This window comes from Ahaetulla prasina, chromosome 1 (assembly GCF_028640845.1).
Source record: "Ahaetulla prasina isolate Xishuangbanna chromosome 1, ASM2864084v1, whole genome shotgun sequence".
Classification (NCBI taxonomy): domain Eukaryota; kingdom Metazoa; phylum Chordata; class Lepidosauria; order Squamata; family Colubridae; genus Ahaetulla; species Ahaetulla prasina.
This window is the reverse complement of record NC_080539.1, coordinates 325,437,592-325,465,409: the sequence shown is the minus strand read 5'-3', so window position 1 is coordinate 325,465,409 and position 27,818 is coordinate 325,437,592. Positions and strand designations below refer to the sequence as shown.

Here is a 27,818-nt window from a genome sequence, read left to right as displayed (position 1 = left end):
GCAGAGCCAGGTCTTCAGGATGTTGTAGAAGGAGAGGAAGATGGGAGCAGATCTCACCCATGGGAGGGCAGAGGGTACAGCTAAAGAAGGCTCTTCTGGATCCAACAGCCAGGCTTTGACTGATAAGACCCGTGGTAGGCCCTCTCTGTCAGCACGAGTGGAGCGATCCTGACCCAGCAGGATGAGATGGTTCTTCAGGTAACCTGCAATTTAACAAAACAGGGTTCTTCTTAAAATTAACAATAAAGTTATTTATTGAGAGAATGATGCAAGTAATCACATCAAACTAAAGATCTTGAAAATAATAGGGTATCTGTCAGTTAAGCAGGGTAGTGATGGTGATAAGATATTAAAGAATAACAACATGAACCTTTTCCCCCAAGGTTGTGTTCTTTAGTTGGACTGTTTGCCTTATTTGTTGGAAATGATGAGAGTTTATCAGGAGGCAAGTTAGGGAATACTCAACTATACTCTTTAGGTATAACATCTTTAAAGGAGCTTTTTAAAGAATGCAAGTTCCTCCAAGGTTTTTAAAAAGGCAGCTTGGTTGGTTGTAGAGCATACTATATTTTCAAAACATGATGGAGTGAAATTTTATGTAAAGCTGGGAGAATATTTTTCTTTCCTTTCTACAAAATGCTAGGAATACTTCTATGAGTCATTTCGATTTAGTTTGCGCTAAAACTAGTTCACACATCCTCTGTCCTGAAACTTAATACATTGAGCTGTGGTTGCTTGGCATTATTTTACTCAAGCTAGCAAAGGCATGATTTTCAAATCAATACTTCAAAACACTGTAATGAGCAATACCTTACAAAATATTATTAGACAACTCGCATCAACTTGTGGTTACTTTTGGAGTACAGAGTGTTGCCTTGTTCTCATTGCCCATCTTTTATTGTTTTGGATTGTTATAAAGAACTGGTCTAAATCAATGTTACTCAGCAGAAAACAGATGTTTGGATAAATGTAAAGAAAACCTTTTTTTTTCCTGATTAGTTTTTAATATGCAGGGTGTCATTTCATGTGGGTATATGGTTGTGCTGTCCTTTGGATCTGAGGGGTAAATTTCTTCATTACACTGGAAGATCATGTAGTGCTTTTGGGCAACTTAAGGAGTTGTAATTTTTCTTCCAATTGTGTGGCTGCCTGCCATAGTTATAGTACAGTTCAGGAAAAAAGATGCATTTGGTGACAAGTGCCTCATGAGCAGTCTGATGTGTTCTAAAGCACCCTATTTCTTTAGAAACTGCCCAGCCCAATTAACAATCTGAGGAGATAGAGTCTGGGCTGATATGTATTTACTACATTTATTTGCCACCTGTCAGTGTCAAAGCCCTGTGTCCATTGGCTTCTACAAAACCTAGCATGGAGTGCTTGTAGGTATCTCATCAAATCTGAGGTGAATTGCTTGTTTTTTTAAAATTGCAGCAGGGTAATTTTTCATTAAAATATTTCCTTGACCTCTTTTTTGGACGTTGTCCTTTTATTGTGTGCGTTCTAATACTCTTTTTCTTCAGGGTACACTTTCTTGATAGGAAATTGAATAACATGTTTCAATTACTATTGCAGGTAGGGCTTGGACAATTGCACCTTCATGGAGGAAGAGGAGTAGAGCAAAATCATCAGGTATCTGTAGGGCAATACATAAGATGTTGGTACATTTAACTTGTAAAATGAAACTGGAATTGAGAAGCTATTTATTGCAATAGCTGTCTTCTTAGCATAACGGTAGAGCTCTAGAGTCTAGGAGGTATTTCAGTGTTTAGGGTAACCAATGCACAAGGAGCCAAATTCCAGTTAGTTACAAATGTCTTGTATTATGTAATTCATAATGTGACATTTGTCTCACAAATGCAGCTCACAAATACATCCCATCTTTGCTTGTTGTAACTTATTCTGCATGGACGTATGTTGAACAGGTTATGTAGAAAGGTAAAAGATGCTGTTCACTTGCTTGAATAAGCTGCAGATATTAATAATGCTGCTAGGAATTCAAGATGACCAATTCATGTAACAGAAGAAAATTGCTTAATTCAATTTTGATATTAAATAAGGAAGTGTAGACTATGCCTATGGTGAGATATTTAATAATAAATTATACATTAAGTAAAAAAGTGTTTCTCAACCTTGGAACTTTACGATACATGCACCTTAAATCCCAGAATTCTGGAAGTGGAAAATTATATGTCTTAAAGTTGTCAATTTGACAAATATTACTGGAATGATGCTATCAAAATGGCAGTAATGCAACTAAAATAAACCAAGGTATTTTTAAAATATAATACAGTTCTAAGATGATAACTTTAAATATATTGTTTAACATAACAGTTCTATTAAATTTATATACTATAAACTTACTATAGCTAGTAATAAAGCAAATAACTTCTTGCCAGCTTTCATTCCCCTTGCAGTGCTAGTTTACCAATAGGAATTGCTTATATTGAAGAACATTTAAAAATAATACCTCTGAAATAGAATAGCACCTTCTTGTTCCTCCACATCCTTCATTCTCTTGTGTGGACCAGGCCACCTGCTCTGCTAAACTGACACCAAGGGTTCATAAAATCACGATGTAAAAAGGTGTACTAGTCATAATAAGTATTTATACCCTTCAGCTAATTAAAAAGAAGATTTCTAAAGTTCTCAAGTCATGGTTTTGATGGATCAAAAAATGTGCATTGAAGCTATGCCTACTTGGAATTAAGCACTATTTATCACAGTGGACTTGCTTTCAAATAAACAAGGGTATGGTTAGGCTATCAAACAAATGGTACTGCCCTAGCATGCAGAAAATGAAACAATTGTTGAATTTGCATGTTTTACTATATTCAGTTATATAAAACTGGTATATCTATTGTTCATATTCATAATGCAGATTATTAAACAAGCTTGAATGAATGTCAGATGTTACATTAAAAATGGTCACATATTTATATTTCTACTCTTTTTCTTCTCCAGAGAGCTTTTGAATACTTCAACCAAGCAGCTAATGCTGGCAACTCACATGCAATGGCATTTTTGGGGAAGGTAAGGCACAATTGTCTTTGAGCTGTGTATTTGGAAGTTACCTTTTGATTACTACTACAGTCAGAGGATTTATTGCTGTAGAAAATAAGAGATAGCTAAATGTCAGTCAGATTGTCTATTTAAATGTTCTTCTGAAAAGCAGTATCTGACATTACAACTTCAACAGAGAATGAAGAAGGCCCAAACCTTCCTAGCCCAGTCTAAGGAATAGCTTTAGATGCCATAAACATACAAAGTCCAAATAAACCAAACTAAAAGAATTACAAATTATAAATCCTATCTGCCCTGACTGTGCCACATAAATTCAGGAGATATCAAGATTCCTCTACAAAAGTAAATCACACTAAACTCTACACTTAAGTTTCTCAAACTTCAGATATAATGGACAAAACCAGATATAATGGACAAATCTATGCAGTAGGGTTCTGTACTTAACCCACATTCACTGTTTTATGTATGCATAAATTCCCCATTTATGTAATGAGAGTATGAAATGGAGGAACCAGCCTTATACCTCTTAACTTTTCACAATTTTCCTGCCTAATCTAGGCCCTCCATCCCAATCTAGGTTTGGGATGGAGATATCAATTTTGTTATTGCTTCTGACCGTAATTCCTTTTAGAAACACAAACCATGAAAAGTAAGCTTTTCATGTCAAGTGCAACTTGTACTGGCTTCATAGTCACCTTCAAATAGTTTTCTTGACAACAATACAGAAATAGTTCACAAGTCGTTCAGGGATTTCTTTTCAATGATTCTATGAATGGTCTGCAGCCTTATGTTTCCCTCATAGTCTTCTTTCTAAATATCAATTAGCTCTGCTTCTACTGAGCTTTTCAGGATTAGTGAGGTTATCTAAACCAATTAAGGTGTTCAGACCACTAGATGGGTATGTCTCAAAGAGAACAAGACTAACTTCTCAAACAACCACCACTGGGGTGGGGAGTCCTGTGTCTGCTAAACTTACTTTCCTTTCATGACTCTGATACACTTAATTTTATTCATAATTTCTTTTAGACTAAAAGAGGATTGAGAGGATTACTTTATTTAGAAAAAGACTACTAATTTAGCCATAGGAGTTAATTTTATGATTCTGGTAGAAACCTTCACTCTTTGAAGGTTTTTAACGTATCTTCAGATTTTACTGGTCTATCCAAAAAGTCACACTTTGTCTAATTGTAATTAGACAATTTTCCTGGAGAAAATCTGACATAAATACTTTCCTCCGTAGTATTTTCAGCCACTTCCCAAGAGTTGAGATACATCTTATTATTGGATACTTTCTTGTACTAAATTGAGAGAGGAATATTGCAAATTTATTGTAGAATTCTATTCGTTTGATGAAACATATTCAGAATTGCAGCTTAAAATATCAATGGCCGGCTGACCTTTAAGAACTGCAGGAAAGTGTCCATAGATACAGAGATGCTGTTTCTTCTGCACTGTAGTTTGTAAAGCATGGGTTGAAAGATTTTTCTTCCTTCCCTTTCTTTTTTAATGGACCCTTCAAGCTACACTTGTTTTTTTCCTCTGTCACAAAATAGAAGTTGTTACACAAGGAAAACCAATCCTAGAGGCAAATCTGGATCATGCAGATCTTGCTTCCAGAATGAGAAGGGAATATTAGTCCATTATTGGATGTCTCCATTAGATCAAGCCAAAAGGAACCTTGGCAGAAAGGATATTTCCTAAGATATTTCTTCTAAGATCCTGTTATGATACATACATTGATCAACTAAAACAATTTTACAAAATTGCTTTACATTTGAACAACTTTTAAATGAAATTATTATGGTTTTCATTAATCTCAGTATAGAGAAGTTGTGCATTAAGTGGGCCAGATCTTATGCCAAAGAGTAAATATTTTTTTTCTAAAATCAGACTCTTAATAACTTTCAATTATATTTTGTTTTTATAGATGTATTCAGAAGGAAGTGATATTGTACCTCAAAGCAATGAAACAGCCCTACAGTACTTTAAGAAAGCTGCTGACATGGTAGGTTGCTGAAATCTTGGTTACAAGAACTCATATATATATATATATATATATATATATATACGGTACAGCCGTATCACTGGAAGCCAATCATTCGGAAACTAAGTGTTCTACACACAACAAATACATATGTACTTTTTGAGGAAAATTATTGTTTCTGATGTATTCAGAAAATCCAGATGTAAAGTGCATTTTTCAAAAATCACAAATGTTCAGTATTCTCCATTTATTACCTTCCACATTAATTACTAAACCAGTTAAGTGGTTTCTCCTGTTGTCTTCCCATGATGATTACTCAGATTTGTAAGACATATATGAGTGACTACTTCGTGATGTATGTCATTTTTCCCACACAATATAATTCATATGTGAAGTCTGATTATTTTCTTCAAGGCCTTATGTCCAATTTGTCCTGACATACTATTTTAATTAGAGTTGTAATATTGCACATTTGGTATAAGGATAGGCTAAGACTGGGCATTATGACAATTTAGTAGTGAAATGAACAAAATAGAAAATGTTTGTCTTCAGCTCAGGGCAAAACTGCCCCATTGATTCAGTATCTTACATATTTTATGTTTTATAGGAACAAAACTCAAAACATTTCATGAATCCAACCTCAGGGAGCTTGGACCAGTTTTTGAAACAGTTTTAAATTTCCCACTGCAATGCCTGGGGGAGGAGTTGCCAATCTAACAAATACACATGAAAATAAAACTTAGGAAACATGACAGTTTTGTTTTGAACTTTAAAACTTCTTTCAGGATTGGAATATTTCTTATCCTATCTCTTTACAAGTTACTAGTTTTGAGTTAGATTTTAATCACAGTCTTGTATTTCAGGGCAATCCAGTAGGACAGAGTGGTCTGGGAATGGCTTATTTATATGGAAGAGGTGTTCCAGTGGTAAGTTTGCTTAGGAAAATGGCAGTAACAACTCTATTTTAAAAAGAGGAGGTTTCTTTTAGAATATTAGAATTGTATTGTTTTTATATAGCCCTTTGTATTGCACTTACATGGATAAAAAGGAAAGTACCATTTGAAATGGAAATCAGAAAAAATATACTTTTACGTGGTGGAAATATTCAGGTAAACAATTCCAACTATAAGAGGTAGCAGAGAAGAAATGCATCCAAGATCATTTTGGATGTTTGAGGGTGGCAGAGTTGGCAGAATGAACAACATAGGCTTCCGACCCGGTTATAGCACGGAGACGGCTTTGGTCGCGTTGGTGGATGACCTCTGGAGGGCCAGGGACAGGGGTTGCTCCTCTGCCTTGGTCCTATTAGACCTCTCAGCGGCTTTTGATACTATCGACCATGGTATCCTGCTGCGCCGGTTGGAGGGATTGGGAGTGGGGGGCACCGTTTATCGGTGGTTCTCCTCCTATCTCTCTGACCGGTCGCAGACGGTGTTGACGGGGGGGCAGAGGTCGTCCTCGAGGTGCCTCACTTGTGGGGTGCCTCGGGTCGATTCTCTCGCCTACCCTGTTCAACATCTATATGAAGCCACTGGGTGAGGTCATCAGTGGTTTCGGGGTGAGTTATCACCTGTACGCTGATGATACCCAGCTGTACCTTTCCACCCCGGACCACCCCAACGAAGCGGTCGAAGTGCTGTCCCGGTGCCTGGAAGCTGTACGGGTCTGGATGGGAAGAAACAGACTCAAGCTCAATCCCTCCAAGACGGAGTGGCTGTGTTGTGTCTTGCCCGCCCTCAGAGCAGCCGGGGCCTTCTTACCTGCTCCCGAACACTGAGGAATGTATGCCTCCCGGCCCAAGTCCTGGCTCCATGCCCACACAAACTGCAGAAGAAGGAGCATCTCCCGGCCCCAGCCCTGACTCCATGCCCAGGCAAACGGAGCAGCTAGACCCCTCCCCCTCCTCCACAGCATGTGAGCCTGAGGAGGGTTTATTCCCAACAGCTGCTGATTGGTGACCTCGCATCAGAAGGCTGGATAGGCGGAGGCAACAGAAGGAAGGGAGGGGCAGGCCTTAATGAGTGCTGAGTCATGGAGCCACACCCATGGCCTATATAAAGGATCTGCTTTCTGGCAGTCTCTGAGTCAGGCAAAAGTCGAACTTATCTTGCTGAAGTCACTTACTGGTTTCCTGCCTGCTCTGAGGACTTTGCTAGGACTTTGGGCAGAGCTGCAGAGGCAAGCCTGATTCGGATTTCCCTGACCCGGCCGTCAGCGGAGGAGTGGGACACGACAGGCTGTGGATGCTGGCACCCCAGTACAGTCAGCTGCATCCGCGGCTGACTGTTGGGGGCGAGTTAGTGGCCCCAAAGGAGGTGGTTCACAACTTGGGCGTCCTCCTGGATGGACGGCTGTCCTTTGATGAACATCTGGCGGCCGTCTCCAGGAGGGCCTTTTACCAAGTTCGCTTGGTCCGCCAGTTGGCATCCCTTCCTTGACCGGGATGCCTTATGCACGGTCACTCACGCTCTGGTTACATCTAGGTTGGATTACTGCAATGCTCTCTACATGGGGCTGCCCTTGAGGTGCACCCGGAGGCTACAGTTAGTTCAGAATGCGGCTGCGCGAGTGGTAACGGGAGCCGCTCGTGGCTCCCACGTAACACCACTACTCCGTAGCCTGCACTGGCTTCCTGTGGTTTTTCGGGTGCGCTTCAAGATTTTGGTTACCACCTTTAAAGCGCTCCATGGCTTAGGACCCGGGTACTTACCAGACCGCCTGCTGTTACCTTATGCCTCCCACCGACCCGTACGCTCTCACAGAGAGGGTCTCCTCAGGGTGCCGTCCACCAAACAGTGTCGGCTGCCGGCCGCCAGGAGTAGGGCCTTCTCTGTGGGGGCACCGATGCTGTGGAACGAACTTCCCCCTGGCTTACGTCAAATGCCTGATCTTCGGACCTTCCGTCGTGAGCTAAGAACACATCTATTTATTCAAGCGGGACTGGCATAATAGTGTTAAATTTTAATTCGGGGTTTTATTAATATTTCTAAAATTTTAAAAGTAAATTTTAATTATCAGCCTTTTTGTAATTTGCTAGGTTTTAAATGTTTTAATTTGTATATATTTCGTGTTTTATCTTGGCTGTACACCGCCCTGAGTCCTTCAGGAGAAGGGCGGTATAAAAATTTAATAAAATAAATAAATAAATAAATGAAAGTGTAAGAAAAAGGAAGCTACGGAATGCACAGTATGATTCATATTTTACTCATTATCACTTAAAAGCAATATATATATTCACATTAAAGCATAAAAGAGATTTAAGACTGCAATGAAGATTTTTAGTGTAGAATCCTGACTGATCCTCCATCATCTGTGTCCCCCTTTAGAACTATGAGCTGGCCCTGAAATACTTCCAGAAGGCAGCTGAGCAAGGATGGGTAGATGGACAGCTTCAGCTGGGCTCCATGTACTATAGTAAGAGACTTTTTCTGATACTCAAAATTTACATTTTGGAACTGGATATGTCCTTTTCTTATAGGTATATGTTGGAAGTAATTGAATAATTGAGACTTTGGTTTTCTTTTTTAAAAATGAAGCACAATTTTCACCTCATAAAAATAGGTCAAAAATTAGATTATTAACCTTTAAAGCATGTCATTTTAAAAAATGTCGTTGAATCAGTTTCTTTTGCCTGCGTATTATTTATCTTTTAACATGTATCCTTAAATAATGTTAAATAACAGACCAGAGTGTATCACTGTTTCATAGCTGGAAAAATAAATATAATAGTGTATGGCTAGTTGGGGGTTATTATATATTATTTTATTTCTGAACTGCCTAATAAATGAAACTCTTTGGACAGATTATGAAGTTAATAAAGATATTAAGAATAAAACTCGTTTCATAAATAACATGGGAAATTTATTATAAAGCAAATGGAAGCCACAATTCATATTTTCATAGACTAAAATTGACATGTTCTTTTATTTGGTGACCTAAAGTCTTGCTTTCCTGCTATATTGATCCAGGAAGTGGATCAGGAAGCTGAGCTCTTTTAAGTTGGGCTGTATGTTAGGACACCAAATATAATGTATTAAGCAGAAAATAAGATTTCAAATTTGCATTAAACTTATTAATCTAAATTATAGGAAACTGAATGATTCATAAATTCATTTAGTATTATATATTTTAATTTCACAATTCAGACTGGACTGGTGATTCTTATTACCGTAAACTAAGTGAAATAGCAACATTAATCAAATTTAGAGAATGTACAGATCAAAGGACATCAATTCAGTTATTCCTGCTGGTTCTTTTCTTTTGTAGATGGCATTGGAGTCAAAAAAGACTATAAGCAAGCCTATAAATATTTTAACCTGGCTTCTCAAGGGGGCCACATTCTGGCCTTCTACAATTTAGCACAGATGCATGCTACCGGCACTGGAGTCATGCGGTCCTGTCATACTGCTGTTGAGGTAAGAATCGGTTGTTTTCCTAAATGCAGGGACAATCAGCAGACAATGTTGCACTTGTTTTAATGATATTCTGAATGCTGTGTTAAGGTGGGTCATCTTTAGGGACACATAATATGTACAGTGGCAATGAGCTGTTTCAAATAATTTAGTATTACTATGGAAATACTTTAACTGGAATATATTCAAATGAAATGCAGGGCTTGACTTTTTATGAAGAATACAGTTTGCTGTTTAAAGTGTGAAGTCATCTATTTGGATAACAAAAGGTTTAAATTTCAGCCAGCTTATAAACATGAGCTATTCCAAGTTCTTTAAAGTTTCACATAAAGTAAGATGAATTCTAAGAAAAATTCAAACAACAGAATTAGCTTGCTAAAAAAGCAGCATCTACTGATAAAATCTATTCACTCTTCTTCCCTGTATGCACCAAGCTCTGGACCTTTGGTGGCTTCTCAAAAATGAACTTGTGGAACTTGTTTGAAAAAGTTCAATGCTGTAACAATTAATGTAATCTAGAAACTTTAAAATAGGATTTGTTGGGAATTTGTGCTGTTCAGTGAGTTCTTAAACAGGTTTAATAATCTTTTTACCTAATGCTTGATTGCTCTTACTCATTCTTGCACCACTGTTGAATGTTGGTGTAGAATCTATGAACAAGATAATTATTTCTACAACTACAATATATTTCCAAATAGCCACTAAAGAAATTAAAGTTACCTTTTTTCCCCCCCTGTAGCTGTTCAAGAATGTGTGTGAAAGGGGCCGTTGGTCTGAGAGACTCATGACTGCTTACAACAGCTATAAAGATGGCAATACGAATTCTGCAGTTGTTCAGTATCTCCTTTTGGCAGAACAAGGCTATGAGGTTGCACAAAGCAATGCTGCTTTCATTCTTGATCAAAGTAAGGATTAAATAGTACCTTGTGTTGCTAGTCTAGTACAATTCAGTGGTAATTTTTAGCATCCAATTCTTACTTTTGTTTTTGCCTATGCACAAATGTATGTGGTATATCAATGTAATATTCATATGAATTATGAATGAAGCATAAATCCACAGTGGTAATCCCATGAAAAAAATTAAAAATTCAATACCATCCTGAAATTAGTATTCTAGAACTATAACAGAGTTTAGTGAAATGTTTCCTCCCCCCCACCCCCGATTGCTCAATTAGCAACCTTAGACTCGTGTGAAAAATTCTATTTAAATGCTATTTCAAAATGAAAGCATTCATCTTATTTCCTTTTTAAATTATTTGTGTGTGTGTGTGTGTATGTCAATACATCAATTACTAATTATATATCCTATTTTAATAATATTGAATAATATGAATTTGTAGACTTTTAACTAGCCCAAGAATTAGTTACTAATACTTCTTCATAGTGTTGAATAATTTGATGATCGAAAATACATAAACAGATAGTGTATAGCATTGCCAACAGACAACAAACTCTGCTGAACTGATTCAGACAATGTAAATTTTCTGCTTATTCCGTTAATAATAGATTTCATCCAAAACACATTAAGGTATCAACAAACATATATTTTGGAATTCATCTCCTCTGTTCTTTGTTTATCAGTATCTACCATCCTACGTGCAGCAAAAACTAATAGTTATATTTGCAGATAGTTATTAGCAGTGCTGAAATTTAGTACTGTAAACTTTTATGTCAAATTGAAGTAGCCTAGATAACTATATTTGCAAAAAATTGACTGTTTAGCCAATTATCTAATATTGCATCAGCTTCTAAATTCTTTCTATCCCATTCAATTTATGAAAGTTAATCTCATAACCTAAATATATGACTTCAGTGGAGATATGAAGTGTTTGCATGACTTATATGAGGAAGGCAGTGCTAATATAAATTAAACTCAGACAACAAGGGCCCAAACAGCTCATATAAGACTCCAAGCATTTCTGCATTTCTTCAATAGATAGAGTAGAAAAGAGGGATATTCTTTCTTAAATCCAGTGTGTATTTCAAATGTGCCCCAAACATTATTTTCTGGATTGCAGTTGGTTTTTGATTACATTTGACAATATGTCTGCCTAAAATTCAGGATGCACAACATTTTACCAAGCTTGAAAGTAACATTTTACTTTCAACATTGTATGTACATTTAATGTACATTGTACATTAAATGTCAGTCAAGACCTCACGACGAAGTCAGAAACAAAATTGGATTTCATTTATTTTCTTTACTACTTAATTAGAATTATATAACCTTACCAAGATAACTCTTCAGTCACGTATTCAAAAATTTCCCCTTCCACATTTTTTTTAAAAAAATATGCAACAACTTCTGGAAGTCTTTGTTCGCTCCATCCAAACAAATTATGAACCTTGGGCCTATTATTTTCATGTTATCTTTTTAGCCTTTTGTCATAATAAAATAGAATGAGGACAAATGCTCTGTCCAGACATCTGAGACAACTAGTAAGCTCTGACTTCACTGGGTTTTAACTTGCGGAATTCAGTAATCACCACAATCCCTCAACTGATTAACAAGGGTATTGATTCTTGTTCAGATAATTCAGGTTCAAGTTCAGTTCATCTCTATTTTTGTGATGTTCATTGGGAAAATGGGTTACATAATTAATACATGACAGGGAAAGAAATGACTTGGACCTTTGCTGTCTCACCCTTTTTTCCTCACACTACAGAAGAAGCCAGCATAATAGAAGAGAATGAAACCTATCCCAGAGCCTTATTACACTGGAACAGAGCAGCCTCACAAGGTCAGTCATTTCAGAATTTAGTCCAGTTTCCTAGCAGTAGCCTCAAGAACTGAGCTGTTGTGGATGATTTTGATCATACTATAGAGTTGTAGCAGTACTTGTTTAACAGCTGAAAGCAGATCTTGATAGTAATGTGCCACACATTTTAATAGAAAACTGAATCTAAATATATTTGATAGATTTGGAGTATTGGGCTGCTTCTGCATTCACATGCTTGTACTAGTTGCCATAGTCAATTCGAAGTGAAAACATCATTTTTGAACTAATTCAATCTAGAAATCAGATTCTAAATAACAGGATTGGAGACAGATACAAATTCTGTCTTCAGTGCAAGACTGTTTTCTCCACATTAATTAGAACATCTTGAAAGGAATGAAAGGAATGAAAAAAAGCTAAGCAGTGCTACTTTCATAGACTTTATGTTCTTCATAGGTTACACTGTTGCTAGACTAAAACTTGGCGATTATCATTTCTACGGCTTTGGCACAGAAATTGATTATGAAACTGCATTTATTCATTACCGCCTGGCAACAGAGCAACAGCACAGTGCCCAAGCCATGTTCAACTTAGGATACATGCATGAAAAAGGACTTGGGATTAAGCAGGTAAGCAAGTGCATAGTTATTCCCATAGTTTTGCAGTAACACAAATATATGTTTCAAAAGACTGTCAGCATCATCTGCTTTTAAACAAGTACACTGCAGGGGTGTAAACTCACAGCATCACATCGTCACGTGACGTGTCACAACAATTTTCCCCTTCGTTAAAGTGGGGGTGGTCAGCATGTGATAAATCTGGCCCATGGGCCACGAGATTGACATCCCCTGGTATACTGTAAGCCAGAAATAAACATGTGGCTTTCAACCTAGCTTCAGAAGATTCTGTAAGTAATCATTTCAGACATTTGACCAAAATAATCAAATTATATTATTCTCTGAGTAGAGATTATTTGGATTGATAAAATTGTTTTAGTGTGATGCAAAATGGTAGTGACAGTCAAAAGCACAAGATATAGCTTTTTAGAAGCATAGTTTCAAAAGTTCTTGTTAACTTTTTACTATTCTGTCATAAGCATTATTAAATAACAACATTAAATTTTATTCCATTAACACATGTAAGTAATTCTTGTAAGATACATACTCGAAAGGAAGAAAAGAGATTCCCTGTACAATATTCATACGATTTGGTTAGCTCTGATTTTGCAAATTTCGTGTATTGTATATGTTGTAGGACATTCACCTTGCAAAACGCTTCTATGATATGGCAGCTGATGCTAGTCCTGATGCTCAGGTTCCTGTCTTCCTTGCACTTTGCAAGTTAGGAATTGTTTATGCCTTCCAGTATGTACGAGAAACCAATGTAAGTAATGAGGAAGAAAATGGTGTTATTTAAGGTAATCTACAGTATGTAGTGGTGATAGCTTTTCTTTCATGTGATTAGTTTTGATGGGTTTATGAGTGTGAGATATATATATATATAATACCTACCTACCTACCTACCTACCTAAAATAAAAATGGTTTTTAACATAGAACTGTTTCTAGGATTTAGCTGAGAAAATATTTTGAATTTTATTTCCATTTCTATGGTAATGGTGTAAAATCTCTATATTTCTTGGTCATATATAATGCTTTTGATTTCAGTTCAGCTCAGTTCAGTTCAGTTTAGCCAGAGCGTCAAGGACCAGTTGTAAGTACCACTTGTTCAGCACTGTGCTGTCTTCGAATAGTCGTTGAACAAATGGTCCTTAATCAAGGACTACTTGTACTGCACAAAACTGGTTCTAATATCCTTGTGAGGAACTTTTCTGATAATCCAAACATGTTATTCCAAGTATTTCAAAAACTGTCTAGCCTCAGAACATACTCACTCTAATTTGGGCTCCATATTAGGTCCACTGAAAGAACTATAACTTGAGACGGAAGTTGTTCTCAGCCGGGACTTTTCCTACCATCAAAACACAGTATAAAATTTCATCTAGTCCAGTATACTGCTAGAAAACATTTAGGAAGTCTGTGAGCATGAAAATAGAAATTCCCTCATGCTATTAAGACCTCAGCAATTAATATTTAGCAAAATAGCATGGGATATTTTAGCCTGTCCACAGAAGGAAACAAGTGTGTTATTTGTTTTAGGCACGAGTGGCTTGGGTGAAATGGGGAAAAAGCCAAGGATACTGACAGCCAGAGAGTGGGAGCGAAATTAAATTTATTACATTAAATACAATGTAATATACCATTGTAGGAGCCCATTTTTATCAACAGAGACATCAGCATGAAGAATAGGCAGACAGGCACATAAATACGTGGAAGAGAGGAAGGGGATGACAAGCAGAAAAGCAAATGAGATAGGCTATAGTGGAAACTTCCTCCTTAGTGCTAAGGCTGTCAGGAAAGGAACATATATGCAGGCTGTCCATCAGCCATGGTGGCAGTTGAAGGGAAAGTTGGCAAGACACTGAGAACACTAGGCCTATACTGTTCTGGCAGCTGGTCTGTAGAGAAAAGAGAAAGCCATATGCACAAGCCTCACCTCCTTCAGATGTTGTTTCATCCCAGATCTGGAACAATCAAAGGATTCTGGGCATCAGTTGCACCTAACTGTGACTGATCTGAACTCATTTATTAGATTTGTTCTGAATTTGAAACTAAATATTTTCCTACATCGAATATACCAGGACTGATCAAACATAGTACTCTTGTAATTTAGAAAGATGCTGAATCTATGAGGAATTTCATACCCATTGGAGTTACAGTATGAGAATTAATTGTGTCTCTTCCCCCCCCCCCCCATGTTTCTATTTAGGTCAAGGAGATATTCTCACACCTGGACATGGACCAACTCTTAGGTCCTGAGTGGGACCTTTACCTCATGACCATCATTGCTTTACTTTTGGGCACAGTAATAGCTTACAGGCAGAGGCAGCATCAAGGAGTCCCAAGGCCTGCAGGGCCACGGCCAGCGGTACCTCCTCAAGAACCTGGTCCAGAACAGCAGCCACCCCAATAGTAGCAGCTGGAGGTTCAATGAAGGGAACTGGAATTTCTAGCTAGGACTCTTTTTGTGATCTTATGACAACAGATCAAATAGTTACATGCACACAAGATTCAAAAAAGTATTGAATTGAGAAAGCAGTTTAGAATTATGCCTTTTTTCAGGGATATGCATCTTTTTTGAGATGGAGTGGAATGTTATTTCAGTGCCAATGGAATAACAAAATAGATTTTATGAAAAAGAAGTGTGCTACTTCATGCCTACTATATTTAGTTCATTCAGTGCCCTTTTCAACTGTCCTTTGATTGTTCAAAAAGAAATACATTATGAGGTTTAATATGAGAACATCAGACCTTGTGCTTTTTTAAGTAAACGGTTGTAGTCTTTTCAAAATATGTTTGTGATGGTGATAAACCGGACTTTATTTTATGGTTCTCCCAATTATTTTGAAACCAACATAAACCTCTGTAGTGGTATCAGCCATGAGGGTCTGGATGCTTTAACTTAGAATGACCAGTTATAAACAGATATATATTCATGGGCTACTCTTTCTAGAGGTCAGGTTTAAAATATGAACTACACTTGTGCAATGACTATTTAAATAAGATGAAATCTTTTTTGTTTAGTATTCAGACTTGCTTGAATTATGCACATTCAAGAATCTTTCTGGTATATCTTTTCCCAAGTGTACAAGGCAGCTTGTTTAGTCTTCCTTTTTTTTATTGTTTCACAAGTATGTCAAGATTATCCAAGCAATGGGCTGAAAAAACGACCAGTGTTAATCAACCTCTTTATTTCAGTGGTTTTTTTCTGAAGTATTTTTTATTGGATATCATTGGTTTGCTTTTCAGTCCATCGTAATACATTCTTATGAATCAGACTTATTTGGGGTTGAAGATTGTGCAATTAAGTGTTATTAATGTAACTACTATTTACATATCTCTTTAAAATATGCACTCTGATGTTATGCTTCACATGCCTCTTGGAGAACTAGTCAGTGAATATGCATATGGTAGACTATCCTAACAGTGTTGTTTAAATAACAACCTTGCAATTATGAGCTATACCAACTATGCCAGATTTAGGTAGAATGCATGTGATTTTTAAACTTTTGCAAAATGGGAATAGAGTGCATGGCTAAGATTGAAACATGGAAATTTTCAAAACAGTGAGATGAGTTATATGAGTTGCTGTAGAAAATCTAATCCCAACATTTCCTTTGCAATGTCATGAAAATAACTTATTATTTTGGCTGTAATATTAATTTATGAAGATTTTAAGTACTAGGAAAATGACAACAAATTTTGGCTGAAGGCCCAATTTTAAAAAATACTTTGTGCTACTTTTGTAAACATAGATGGTTCTAGTGCATCAGTATATAATCTTGAGTACTCTAGAAAGAAATATAATGAAATGCTGTTCTCTGGAAACTAAACCTCATTAAGTGCATTTAAGAAGTATGCAACTTCTGTATATAGCAGTAGGCTCCCTCGTGTAAGTTTAGAATACATGACAGGAACAACAGAAGTCCCCTTATAATGGAAGTGGAAAGAGAGAAATTGAGTTTGTATGAATCTAAAATACAAAGATATTTTTAACAAGATTGCTTATATCTACAGGAAGCTGTTTTAACAGCAAGGCATGTGTCTTAGCAGCAGTATTACTGAAGCAGATAGTTGTGTAGACAGAGCTTTCCTTCCAATTGTACACATTGGATAAGATGAACATTTTCTTGCAATGAAAAAAAAATGTCAAAAAAAAAAAGGAAACAGTAATTAAAATCTGTTCAGTTATTTGGGCTGCAGTTTTTTTAAATAATTTGTAGAAAACAGCTATTTCAGAAGAAAAAAAACCCTTGCCTCGAGAAATCTTGCCTCTTCTCCAATAAAAGATGCAAATGGAAAAATGTTCCAAGTCTTTAGTTTGAATAATGGTCTGCCCTTGTGTGTATTGTGTACAGACTCTTGTGTGATGAACTCCAGAAACTTACATTAACATAAAATCCAAATTATATTAAAACTATTTTTTTCTGAAATATAAGTGTAATTTTTCAAAATGATTAAAACATTTCCAATGACTTTTCCCTTTGACATTACTTCTAATTACTATGATGAGCTATTATTTCTGCTCCTTAATTACAGGAATGTAACAATGGATTCTATATGCTTAAATTTCACTTAATGTAATATCCTGCATCTAGCACTTGAAAGAAAATACAAAATTGCAACATTTTACACCCTTTTGACTTTTTGCTTTCAAAAGTCAGGATAAGCAATATTCATGCTTCCTGTTTTTAGTGTTGCCTCATCTATATAAAAATATTGATTTAGGTTGTATGTGCTTTTGAAAAACATCAAGCTAACTCAGGGATTTAAGAATTTGTAGATTTTCTAGGTTATCTGCCTAGACAATTATATCTTTGATTATTCTGATCTATTCTAAATTGAACTTTTATCATTTATTTTTAATTAAAATGAACACTACCAGAATAGAAGTACTTTAGTTCTGTTGATACTAGGGAAGAACTTTAATTTTTAAATTTTAATATGCAGTAGAGTTTAGGAAGCAACCCACTAATTCTCTGAAGGAGAGTGAATTAAACTTAATCTAAATAGACTAGTTGACAGGAATCAAATTTCTGAACACAAATTGTTATAATTGAAAGGCATTCTTCTAAACTTACTGGAATTTAAAGGCTGTTACTATAAAAACAAAATGGCTATAGCAGGCCAAGTAGGAGTAGAACATAAAGTTGGTTTATTGTAGGCATTAAAGTTCTGTTTAAATTTAGTAATTTTTCTTACCCAACCTTTCTTTTAAAAAAAAATCTTTATTTTACCAAATGTGGAAAATATTATCAGAAGAATGTTTTGGGGAATATAATTATATACTGTTTAAATATTATAGTTCAGATTGTTAGCTGCATTAACATGCTATGCATATGTATGGAAAATTTTATTCTGTGTAGACCAAATTGTTTTTGAGGATTTAGTCAAGAGTATTTGAAATTATGGCAAACATTTTACCACATTGGTGAGGTTGTTAGGGTCTGCATTCCTCCTCTGTAATATAAATACATCTTAATCTAGAATCTGTAATGTGGCTGTACATGAGGATGAATATTGATCTTTGAGAATGTATTCCAGTGTATTAATAAGTTTGTTCCTTAATAGTGGTAAGAAACCTGAGAGCAAGTTTTTCTGCATTTTAAGAAATCAAATGTACCGCACTCTGACTAAAGGTGTCGCCATCACTGTTAGATCCAATCGCTAAATGTAAGGTTTCAAGCAGGTGCAAGCACTTGCACATGCAACACTATTATAGTAAAACCATGTGCCTCCACACCACAGATCCCTGGTGTAAATGATTCAGTGGATATGAGTGGAAAGCTCAGTACATCTGAACACAAGGCTTTAGTGCAAATTAATATTGATAGAAACATGCTGCAAGTCCTGGCTGTCTGAAGCTGGACTTGGGCCAAAATACTCTGCTTGCTATTTGTAATGATCCCCACGTATCAGGCCCTTCCAGTGTTTTAATATTTTAAACAGAGCACAATAAACTGATTTTTTTCAAAGAAGTGGTATGATTTGAATGAATGCATTTGCAGAGAGGAAATAAATCTGTGTGTCTGACTTGGATTGACATAAATTGGCAAAAGGATAAGTTGCTAAGTGTGTATAAGGGGTTTTGTAAATTTTCTTTTGTATTTAAGATGATGCAGTATAAAGGCTGGAAAAGTGTAATATAGCTGTAAACAAAATCTGTTAATAGAGAAATGTACAGATTCATTTTGTATTATATCTTGTTAAATAAAGATGCCACTTTGGTGATTGGCCTGTAATGAATGCTGTAAGAGAACTTGTGTTGCCTTTTATTAAAGATATTTTTGATAAAACAGTGATTCATATTGTTAAACTTTACATTCCCATCTTTCAAATTCAATAATGATTTGTAATCCATTGTTTATTTTCTCATTAAGTTCTAAAATATACACACGATCATGTATGCCTGCCAGTGATGGTTCATAAGATAATTGCTATGAATTATGTATTTATGTACTTCATACCCAATGAATGTGTTGGAAGAATAAGTGAGCATTGTACTTATATGTGCATCATTTTTAGTGATATTTTGTCTTGTCTGCAGTATACATAATATACATTAATAAGCCTAGACAAAAGAAAGCAGTTTACGTCCATAAGAACAGTTTCCAGCATAAGAATGGGCAAAGAACAACCCACTGCCTTCTGGCAGCATATGTCTGGGCATTCACAACCCTTGGGGGTGTACGCTCTGTTTAGCAGTCACCATGGGAACAAAATTCTTTGTACAATACTAATCTTCTCATTCCCTCTAAAAAACATAAGGATTTTTCTATAGTACAGCCTTCCTGATAATTTTAAACATCACTTTACTGCAAAGTTTTGTTATACTCAAAAGAGTTTACATAAAAAAAAAAAAGCCAGCAGGATTTGAGAAACAATGCAGATTTGTAACACCAGATTGAAATGAGCGAGCCATAATGTAATAAGGCCAGACCTCAATGCTTTCAGGCAAGCCATTTTCTGTTGGCCTCTAATCTCCTGTTAGATAGTTGTAAGAGCAACCACTCTAATGCATACTATAATGAAAGACTCAAAGTGCTTAGGGAAATCACCATGACAGTGCTGCTGTGACATTAAAACAAGCCCCTAACCTGATTTTTGGGGACAAATTCAAGTCAGGTGCCTGTCACAATGAGCAGCACCACCAGTCAATCACTGCATGAGGTAAAAATAGAAATTAGATCACTGTATGTCAATAGTCTTAAAAGGTTCACTAAAACAACCATCCCAATCTACTTCCAATTTATTTTGAAACATTTTTTAAAAAATATTTCAATAGTATTAACTATTGAAATTACTATTACAGTATTACACTCCAGCGCTTGTGTTACAAAATAGACAATATTAACTATTAAACTGAATATACCCTTAATAAATGTGTCATTGAAATAAGAGTAACAAAGCTCTTTATTTTGCATTGCTCAGCTTTTCTAGCATCTCCACTTTATTTTTGCTTTACAGAATAAACTAGATGTGAGTTATTTAGCTTCATTTTTGTTCTGTTTCCTGGTCTGACTTATTGTTAGTTTATATTCATGACATTTAGTAATTTTTGGAATTGCATTTTTAAAAGTGATCTGAGATCTGTAATATTTTAAAAGGAAATTGCAATAGAGTATGGATATTTTGCATTTACTTTAAAAGAAGAATTAGCTTAAACTTCCAATAAAATAGAGTAGAATATTTCTTACCTAGATTATGCTATATGTATGTAAGAATTAAGTTCATAATTTTTGCCTGAGGGGAAAAACACAATGATAAATGATAAAATGAGTTAATGTTCATCAGAATGAAATAATACAATTTAATTCTATAACTTTCTTTTACTTTTTGTTTGTTTTATTGAAGGTTGTCTACTGAAGTTCACGCAAATTGTTCATTCTACAAAAAACATTCCCAAAGTAATAGGAATGAGCTTGTACATTTGAGGGGAAATTGTTTAAATCCAGACTCCTCCTACCCTTAAGCATGAACTACCCAGATTATTGATTCATTTGAGCTGTTTTTAGGCAGACAGAATCATTATATAAACATGGAACAGGTACACTTCAATGTCAAGGCTGAGAAAAAAAATTGTCAAAGAGTCTGTTGACTCAAAAGAGCAGGAGGGAAAGAAATATATAACTTGTTTTTTGCATTTTACAGTAACCAAGTATTGGGGTTGCACAGTTGAGTTTCTGAAAGAACAGAGACTGATATCTCTGCCTTCCCTATATTCTGACTGACTGATATTCAAATTTATGTTAACTACTTATAAAGTATTGCTATACAGATCATAGATATTTTCAACCCATGATTATTTTTTTATTCATCCGTTTATTCAATATATATGGCTGCCCATCTCAGTAAGTGTATCGAAGTTGGGGGGGGGTTGAATGACATAGATTAATCCTGCTGGCTTCATCATTGTTCTGCCCCTTCATATTAGAGGAACAATACTAAATTCTGTTTCAGATTTTCATCAAATTCAGGTAATTGTTATTCTGAAATAGTATGTGAAATTGATAGATGACTTGATAAAGCCTGTTCAGATAAAAGGGAACTTGTCTTAACTGGAAGACAATGTCCTCAACTGAATTACTGCCTCACCTTAAAAGTTCTGAATATATTGCTGCAGATGGTAGGTTTCTTTAATTAAAAATTGGGCAAAACTGTTGTAGATATTTTTCTTCTTTATTTCACATTTATTATTTTTACAAGTAGGTCAAGCCTGTGAACATACTTGATATTCCCTCCTCCAATTTTCCCCATAATCCTGTGAGGTGAATTGGGCTGAAAGTGAGTGAGAGACCCAAAGTCATGCCTAAGGCAAGACTAGAACTCAGATTACTGGTTTCTAGACTTAACCGCTGGACCAGACTAGCTCAAATTTTGTTCCTCCTTGACAGATACCATTTGCTGATTTATGTAGACAATTTATATGGCAACCAATCCCATTGCAGAGACTGTGTGTATGTGTATTAATTTATTAAATTTCTACAAAAGGTAGAAAATTAAAAATAAGAGAAAAAGTCCAAGAAATAAAAAAAGTAAGAAAAGAGTAATTTCAACTTTCTTCAATACAGTTACAAAGATAAAATACAAGTTTTTGCTCTAAAATTCAATAGCATACACTACTTCTATAATATATACATGACCACTGCGATGCCACAACGTTCGTAAGTGAAAACTAGTCATAAGTCACTATTTTTAGTAATGTAGTCACAAAACAATTGGTTGTTAGTCAACGACTACCTATAGTCAAAAGTATTGAGACGTGCAAAAAATAATTTACAATTTTTACTATTTATTTATTTATTTATTTATTTATTTATTTATTCATACTTTTATACCGCCCTATCTCCCTAGGGACTCAGGGCGGTGTACAGCCATACAAAAAACACATAAGTATACAAAGTAAAACATTCATCTAAAAAACTTATTATATAGGCCAAATATTTAAAATAAACATATAAATAATAAAACCCAATTTAAAACCAAATCTAAAATTTAGACATTTAAAAATTTAAAAATCTAGTCCAGTCCTGCGCAGATAAATAGATGTGTCTTAAGCTCGTGGTGGAAGGTCTGAAGGTCAGGAAGTTGACGAAGTCCTGGGGGAAGCTCGTTCCAGAGGGTGGGAGCCCCCACAGAAAAGGCCCTTCCCCTGGGCGCCGCCAGTCGGCACTGCCTGGCCGACGGCACCCTGAGGAGTCCCTCCCTGTGAGAGCGCACGGGCCGGTGGGAGGCATTCGGTGGCAGCAGACGGTCCCGTAAGTAACCCGGTCCTATGCCATGGAGCGCTTTGAAGATCATTACCAAAACCTTGAAGCGCACCCGGAAAACCACAGGCAGCCAGTGCAGTCTGCGCGGGAGGGTTGTTACATGGGAGCCACGAGGGGCTCCTTCTATCACCCGCGCAGCTGCATTCTGAACTACCTGGAGTCTCCGGATGCTCCTCAAGGGGAGCCCCATGTAGACAGCATTGCAGTAGTCCAGACGAGATGTCACGAGAGCATGATGACCGTGCATAAGGCATCCCGGTCTAGAAATGGGCGCAACTGGCGAACCAGGCAAACCTGGTGAAAGGCTCTCCTGGAGACGGCCGTCAAGTGGTCTTCAAAAGACAACCGTCCATCCAGGAGAACGCCCAAGTTGCGTACCCTCTCCATTGGGGCCAATGACTCGCCCCCAACAGTCAGCCGAGGCTGCAGCTGACTGTACCGGGATGCCGGCATCCACAGCCACTCCGTCTTGGAGGGATTGAGCTTGAGCCTGTTTCTCCCCATCCAGACCCGTACGGCTTCCAGACACCGGGACAACACCTCGATAGCTTCATTGGGGTGGTCCGATGTGGAAAAGTACAGCTGAGTGTCGTCAGCGTACAGCTGGTACCTCACACCGAAACCACTGATGATCTCACCCAGCGGCTTCATATAGATGTTGAACAAGAGGGGCAAGAGAATCGACCCCTGAGGCACCCCACAAGTGAGGCGTCTCGGGGCCGACCTCTGCCCCCCCGTCAACACCGTCTGCGACCGATCGGAGAGATAGGAGGAGAACCACCGATAAACGGTGCCTCCCACTCCCAATCCCTCCAACCGGTGCAGCAGGATACCATGGTCGATGGTATCAAAAGCCGCTGAGAGGTCTAATAGGACCAAGGCAGAGGAATAACCCCTATCCCTGGCCCTCCAGAGATCATCCACCAATGCGACCAAAGCCGTCTCAGTGCTGTAACCGGGCCGGAAACCGGACTGGAACGGGTCTAGATAGACGGTTTCCTCCAGGTACCGGGGCAGCTGACATGCCACCACACTCTCTACAACCTTCGCCGCGAAGCGAAGGTTGGAGACCGGACGATAATTACCTAACACAGCTGGGTCCAGGGAAGGCTTCTTGAGGAGAGGCCTCACCACCGCCTCTTTCAAGGTGGCCGGGAAGACCCCCTCCAACAAAGAAGCATTTGTAAGCCCCTGGAGCCAGCCTCGTGTCACATCCTGTGCGGCCAGCACCAACCAGGAGGGACACGGGTCCAGTAAACATGTGGTGGCATTCAACCTACCCAGTAATCTGTCCATGTCCTCGGGAGCCACAGGGTCAAACTCATCCCAAACAATCTCAACAAGACAGCTCTCAGACATCCCACCCGGATCTACCCAATTTTGGTCCAGACCGTCCCGAAGCTGAACGATTTTGTCGTATAGATAACCACTAAACTCCTCAGCACGTCCCTGCAACGGGTCATCCCGCTCTCCCTGTTGAAGGAGAGAGTGAGTTACCCGAAACAGGGCGGCCGGGCGGTTATCTGCCGACGCAATGAGGGAGGAGGCGTAGCAACGTCTCGCTTCCCTCATTGTCACTAGGTAGGTCCTAGTATAGGACCTAACTAGTGTCTGATCAGCCTCCGAACGACTGGACCTCCAGGAACTCTCTAGGCGTCTTCTCCGGCGTTTCATCTCACTATGTACTATACGTGGCCTGGATTGCTGCAGTTAAAACATATTCATTCTCTTACTAGCCCAGTAAGACTAGATTCCACATTTCTCTCTCTCTCTCTCTCTCTCTCTCCCTCCCTCTCTCCCTCCCAATTTACACATGAGTGACTCAGGGCAATTTACAAAATATTAAAGCAATATTTCTTTCAAGTAACAAATACACTGGGCCTGATGTTCTCTGATATAATTTATATAAAACTCCTAATCACGTTGATTGCGTTATGATTATTGGAACATAAGATTAATAAAATAATGCATTTCAGTGAACTGGATTTGCACATATAAGCCATAAATTATTTTTTACTTGCTACATTGGCTAGTTTCATGCAATATACTGTGTCAAATCAAACAAATTACATTGTGGCTTGAGGCAACGCGTGATAAAATAAATGTTAACACTCTGTTATTATAGAATGTCATAAAATCCATGCCAAAAAGGAAACACATTGCTCTGGAACATTGCTCTGGACCTAAGTGAGTGAAATCAAGGAAAACTATAATAGTAAAAAGTAAGGTCTTTTTTATCAATTTCTCCTCGAGATCAGTAAGTTTCCATTTCGGTTGGCCTCCGGAAAACGCCGAAACATCATTTTAAATTTATCCTTCAGAGCTACATTGATCGTTCTATTCCACCTGCTGTCCATTTTGGAGGAGAGAGGCACGAACAACTGTTTAGTTTGGCGTGCTCTTTGGAGCGTGCGGAAAAGATAGCTAACGCACGTTTAGAATGGTGATACTAAATTATTACACATCTGTGTATCTGTGCGACGGATTAAAACCAGGGCATCCACGTTCCTCTATTCCGGCAGCCCAAGGGAGGGAACACCACGCCTCCCACACGTCACATACCACGCCCACAATCCTCCAGCCAATCCCAACTCGCTTTCGCTCTCCTCCGGCCGGCTCAGGAGATTGCCCAATAGAGAAGCTCTGGCTCTTTTCTTAAAAAAAAGAGAGAGAGAGAGGAGGAGGAGAGAAGCGAAGCTGCTCTCCCACTTCTAAAGGGGCTGCCGGCTGTTGCTTTAGCTTTCCTGCCACTGTAGGGAGATTCGGTGTTACTTCAGTGCTACTTTCCTCGGCGCGGTCCAATTTCTCTTCTTCCGTGCCTGGAGCGAGAGAGGGGGTCACACTGCAGGGAGTTCCGCAGGTAATCTGTCTTTTCCCTCTCCGCCTTTCTACGAACCGAACGAGCAGATGGCCAGTCGTAGCCAGAGTCCGCTACGGTTCCCCCTTCATGTCTGCTCAGCATCCCCCTGCTCAGTTGTGGCGTAAGGGAGCTTCACCTTTGAGGAGAAATACGTCCACGGCCATGTTCCCCCTTCTAAATCCCTGAAATGGATCATAGGGAACCCGAGCTTGTTTGAACGAATGCATAGCTCGGAGGCGGGCTGGAACAAAGACCAGATAATAGCCGCTTCATCACAATCCCCCCCTCCTTCCCTTTCGGTAGCTTGGCTCGCCTTAGTTTAAGGCTGCGTGCAGCTGAAACAAGGGGTTGTCAGAGTTAGAGTGCGGCTTGTCTCGTCTCTCTCTCAAACCTCTGTTAAAATATCATTTCGGCGGCGGGCATGGGAAAGTCAGAGAGTGGCCGCTTACCACCACCACCACCCCCGCCTGCCCAGTGCGAGATTAGCATTGTTGTGTGTAGCTTGGATGAGTGGGTGAGGGAGTGAGTTGTGGTTAACTGATGGCTTGAGACACTGGTCATAGCCTGCTGATGTTCTACCCGAATGCTCCTCTTGTACAATGTAATCGACTACCAGACTCCTGATGGGAGTTACTATTAAGGAAATCAGCATAGCCTTAACTGCATCCTGTTGCTTTGCATCCTGCCACGTTCAGGCGTTCCTTCTTAGGATCCTTACCTGGGCAGTTCAAAAAAAAAAAAAAAGCACCTTAAAGGAGAAATAAATATATTTCCATCCTATCTCCCAGCCACCTGTCAAAGTGCTGCCAGAGGGACTGCTCTACCAATCAAAACCCACTCTGCAGCTCTGCTAACCTTAATGGACATTTTCAAGGAAGAGTAAGACAGGGAATGGGAGAGTTACAACTGAAGGGGATGTTACTTGCATTCCCTCCCTGTAAGAGGTTGTGATGAGGATTATTTCACAAATTAAAGCCTCTTCTAAAAGAATGCACTCATAAAAACCCCGGGGGGAGAGGGTGGAGATGAAGCTTTCAACGTATGCAAATTCACAATATGTCTTGCTTGCTATTCTCCTACTTTGAATGCATCAATTACTCTTATGTTTAATGAACCCAGCTAAATCTGCTTGTATATTAATATTTTAGATGGCATTCTCAAGGATAGAAAACTGAAAAGACAATTTATAACTTGTCTCAGTTTGTTTTATGGAATTTAGTAATGGACTTATGGGAAAAAAAGCAATGTAGTAAAAATAGAATGCAGTATATGTGGGAGTGGTAAAACTATTGTTTCCTAGATTAATGTAGGAGTGTTATTTAGCACAAAAAGGGAGGATATTTTAGATTTCTCTACCCAAAGCAAAGCAATAAGTATCGCCCAAATCTGGACCCCAAATCAAGATGCATAGATTCAGAAACCAGCCTTGATGTTTTCTCATTGGGGAAGAAAAATCCATCTGCAGTTTGCCCTCTCCCTGGTAGTAAAAATGTAATATCAACATTGAGGCATCAAGAAATTAGCAAAATGCTATGCATTCATACCATCTAAAATTAGCAACCTCTTACCTAATGGTAATGCCAGCCAGGACCCTCAGTTTTTGTTAATGGGGGAAGGGACCTAATGTCACTGTGAAGGATGAGAGAGGTTATGTGTACCTTAGGTGTCAAAACATCTCAGAACATTGTTCACCTTCAACTTTTATTATATGTGTCCATACATATCCCTTTCTTAAAAAATAAAATTAAAAAACCCAGATTTCAGAGAATTGGAAGCCATTCTAAAAGAAAGGAGGGTCAAATATCATATTTTATCATTTGAAGAGTTCTGCCTTTATGATGGGGGGGAAAACTTTGAAGCATTAATATTGTATTATCCTTGCAGTAGTGAATGCCTCAGCTTATGTAAAGGCATGGAAAGATCAAGAGCTTTGAACAGTGAGTGTTGCCAATTCATGTTTGCAAGTTATTTCCTGAGGAGTAAACCCAGTTGGGTTTGGTTGAATTTACATGTCATACTAATCCTAGACATTGTAATTTTATGTCAGTGGTGAACAATATTTAGAGGTCAGAGACTGATTTCAGAAAGGGGGGGGCGCTAATGGCTACTGCAGTTGGGGCAATTATAGAAAGCCAGTACAGCGTGTATCATATATAGTATTTTGTTTCTTTCCCATCTTTTGAGGATGGGTGATATTTGTGAAGGTTAGGTTTTAAAATTATATTTTAGGTTTTATTGCCTTTTCCATGTAAATGTAGTGAGAAACTGTTCTAATACATTTGTGCAATTGTACCACTGAAATTTAGTACTAAGATGAAAGAGGATTCCACTGACTGAATGTAGCCTCAGGTTGCCTGATCCTTTTCTGTGAGATAGGCTGAAATCTGAGAATCTTGATAAGCAAAGGCGTAAGAAACCATAATACAAGACAGCTGG

General features: G+C 38.0%; 2 protein-coding genes across 3 annotated transcripts in view; both read left to right on the top strand.

Annotated features, from left to right (window-relative positions):
- The window catches only part of SEL1L (SEL1L adaptor subunit of SYVN1 ubiquitin ligase), a 36,941-nt gene extending 17,943 nt beyond the window's left edge, over nt 1–18,998 (top strand). Inside the window, exons 11-21 of one of the 2 annotated variants that reach the window (XM_058162468.1) lie at nt 1,573–1,629; nt 2,962–3,030; nt 4,949–5,026; nt 5,869–5,931; nt 8,332–8,419; nt 9,272–9,420; nt 10,157–10,322; nt 12,087–12,158; nt 12,591–12,763; nt 13,389–13,517; nt 14,962–18,998. In XM_058162468.1, the coding sequence (XP_058018451.1) occupies nt 1,573–1,629; nt 2,962–3,030; nt 4,949–5,026; nt 5,869–5,931; nt 8,332–8,419; nt 9,272–9,420; nt 10,157–10,322; nt 12,087–12,158; nt 12,591–12,763; nt 13,389–13,517; nt 14,962–15,165 (1,248 nt within the window). In that variant the 3' untranslated portion in view covers nt 15,166–18,998. Of the gene's footprint in view, nt 1–1,572; nt 1,630–2,961; nt 3,031–4,948; nt 5,027–5,868; nt 5,932–8,331; nt 8,420–9,271; nt 9,421–10,156; nt 10,323–12,083; nt 12,159–12,590; nt 12,764–13,388; nt 13,518–14,961 lie in introns of both variants that reach the window. The other variant, XM_058162467.1, reaches the window with a different exon arrangement.
- Nucleotides 18,999–25,193: 6,195 nt separating this feature from the next.
- The window catches only part of STON2 (stonin 2), a 107,439-nt gene continuing 104,814 nt past the window's right edge, over nt 25,194–27,818 (top strand). The window contains exon 1 of the mRNA XM_058162466.1: nt 25,194–25,382. The gene's annotated coding sequence lies outside the window, so the exon portion shown is untranslated. The remainder of the gene's footprint in view (nt 25,383–27,818) is intronic.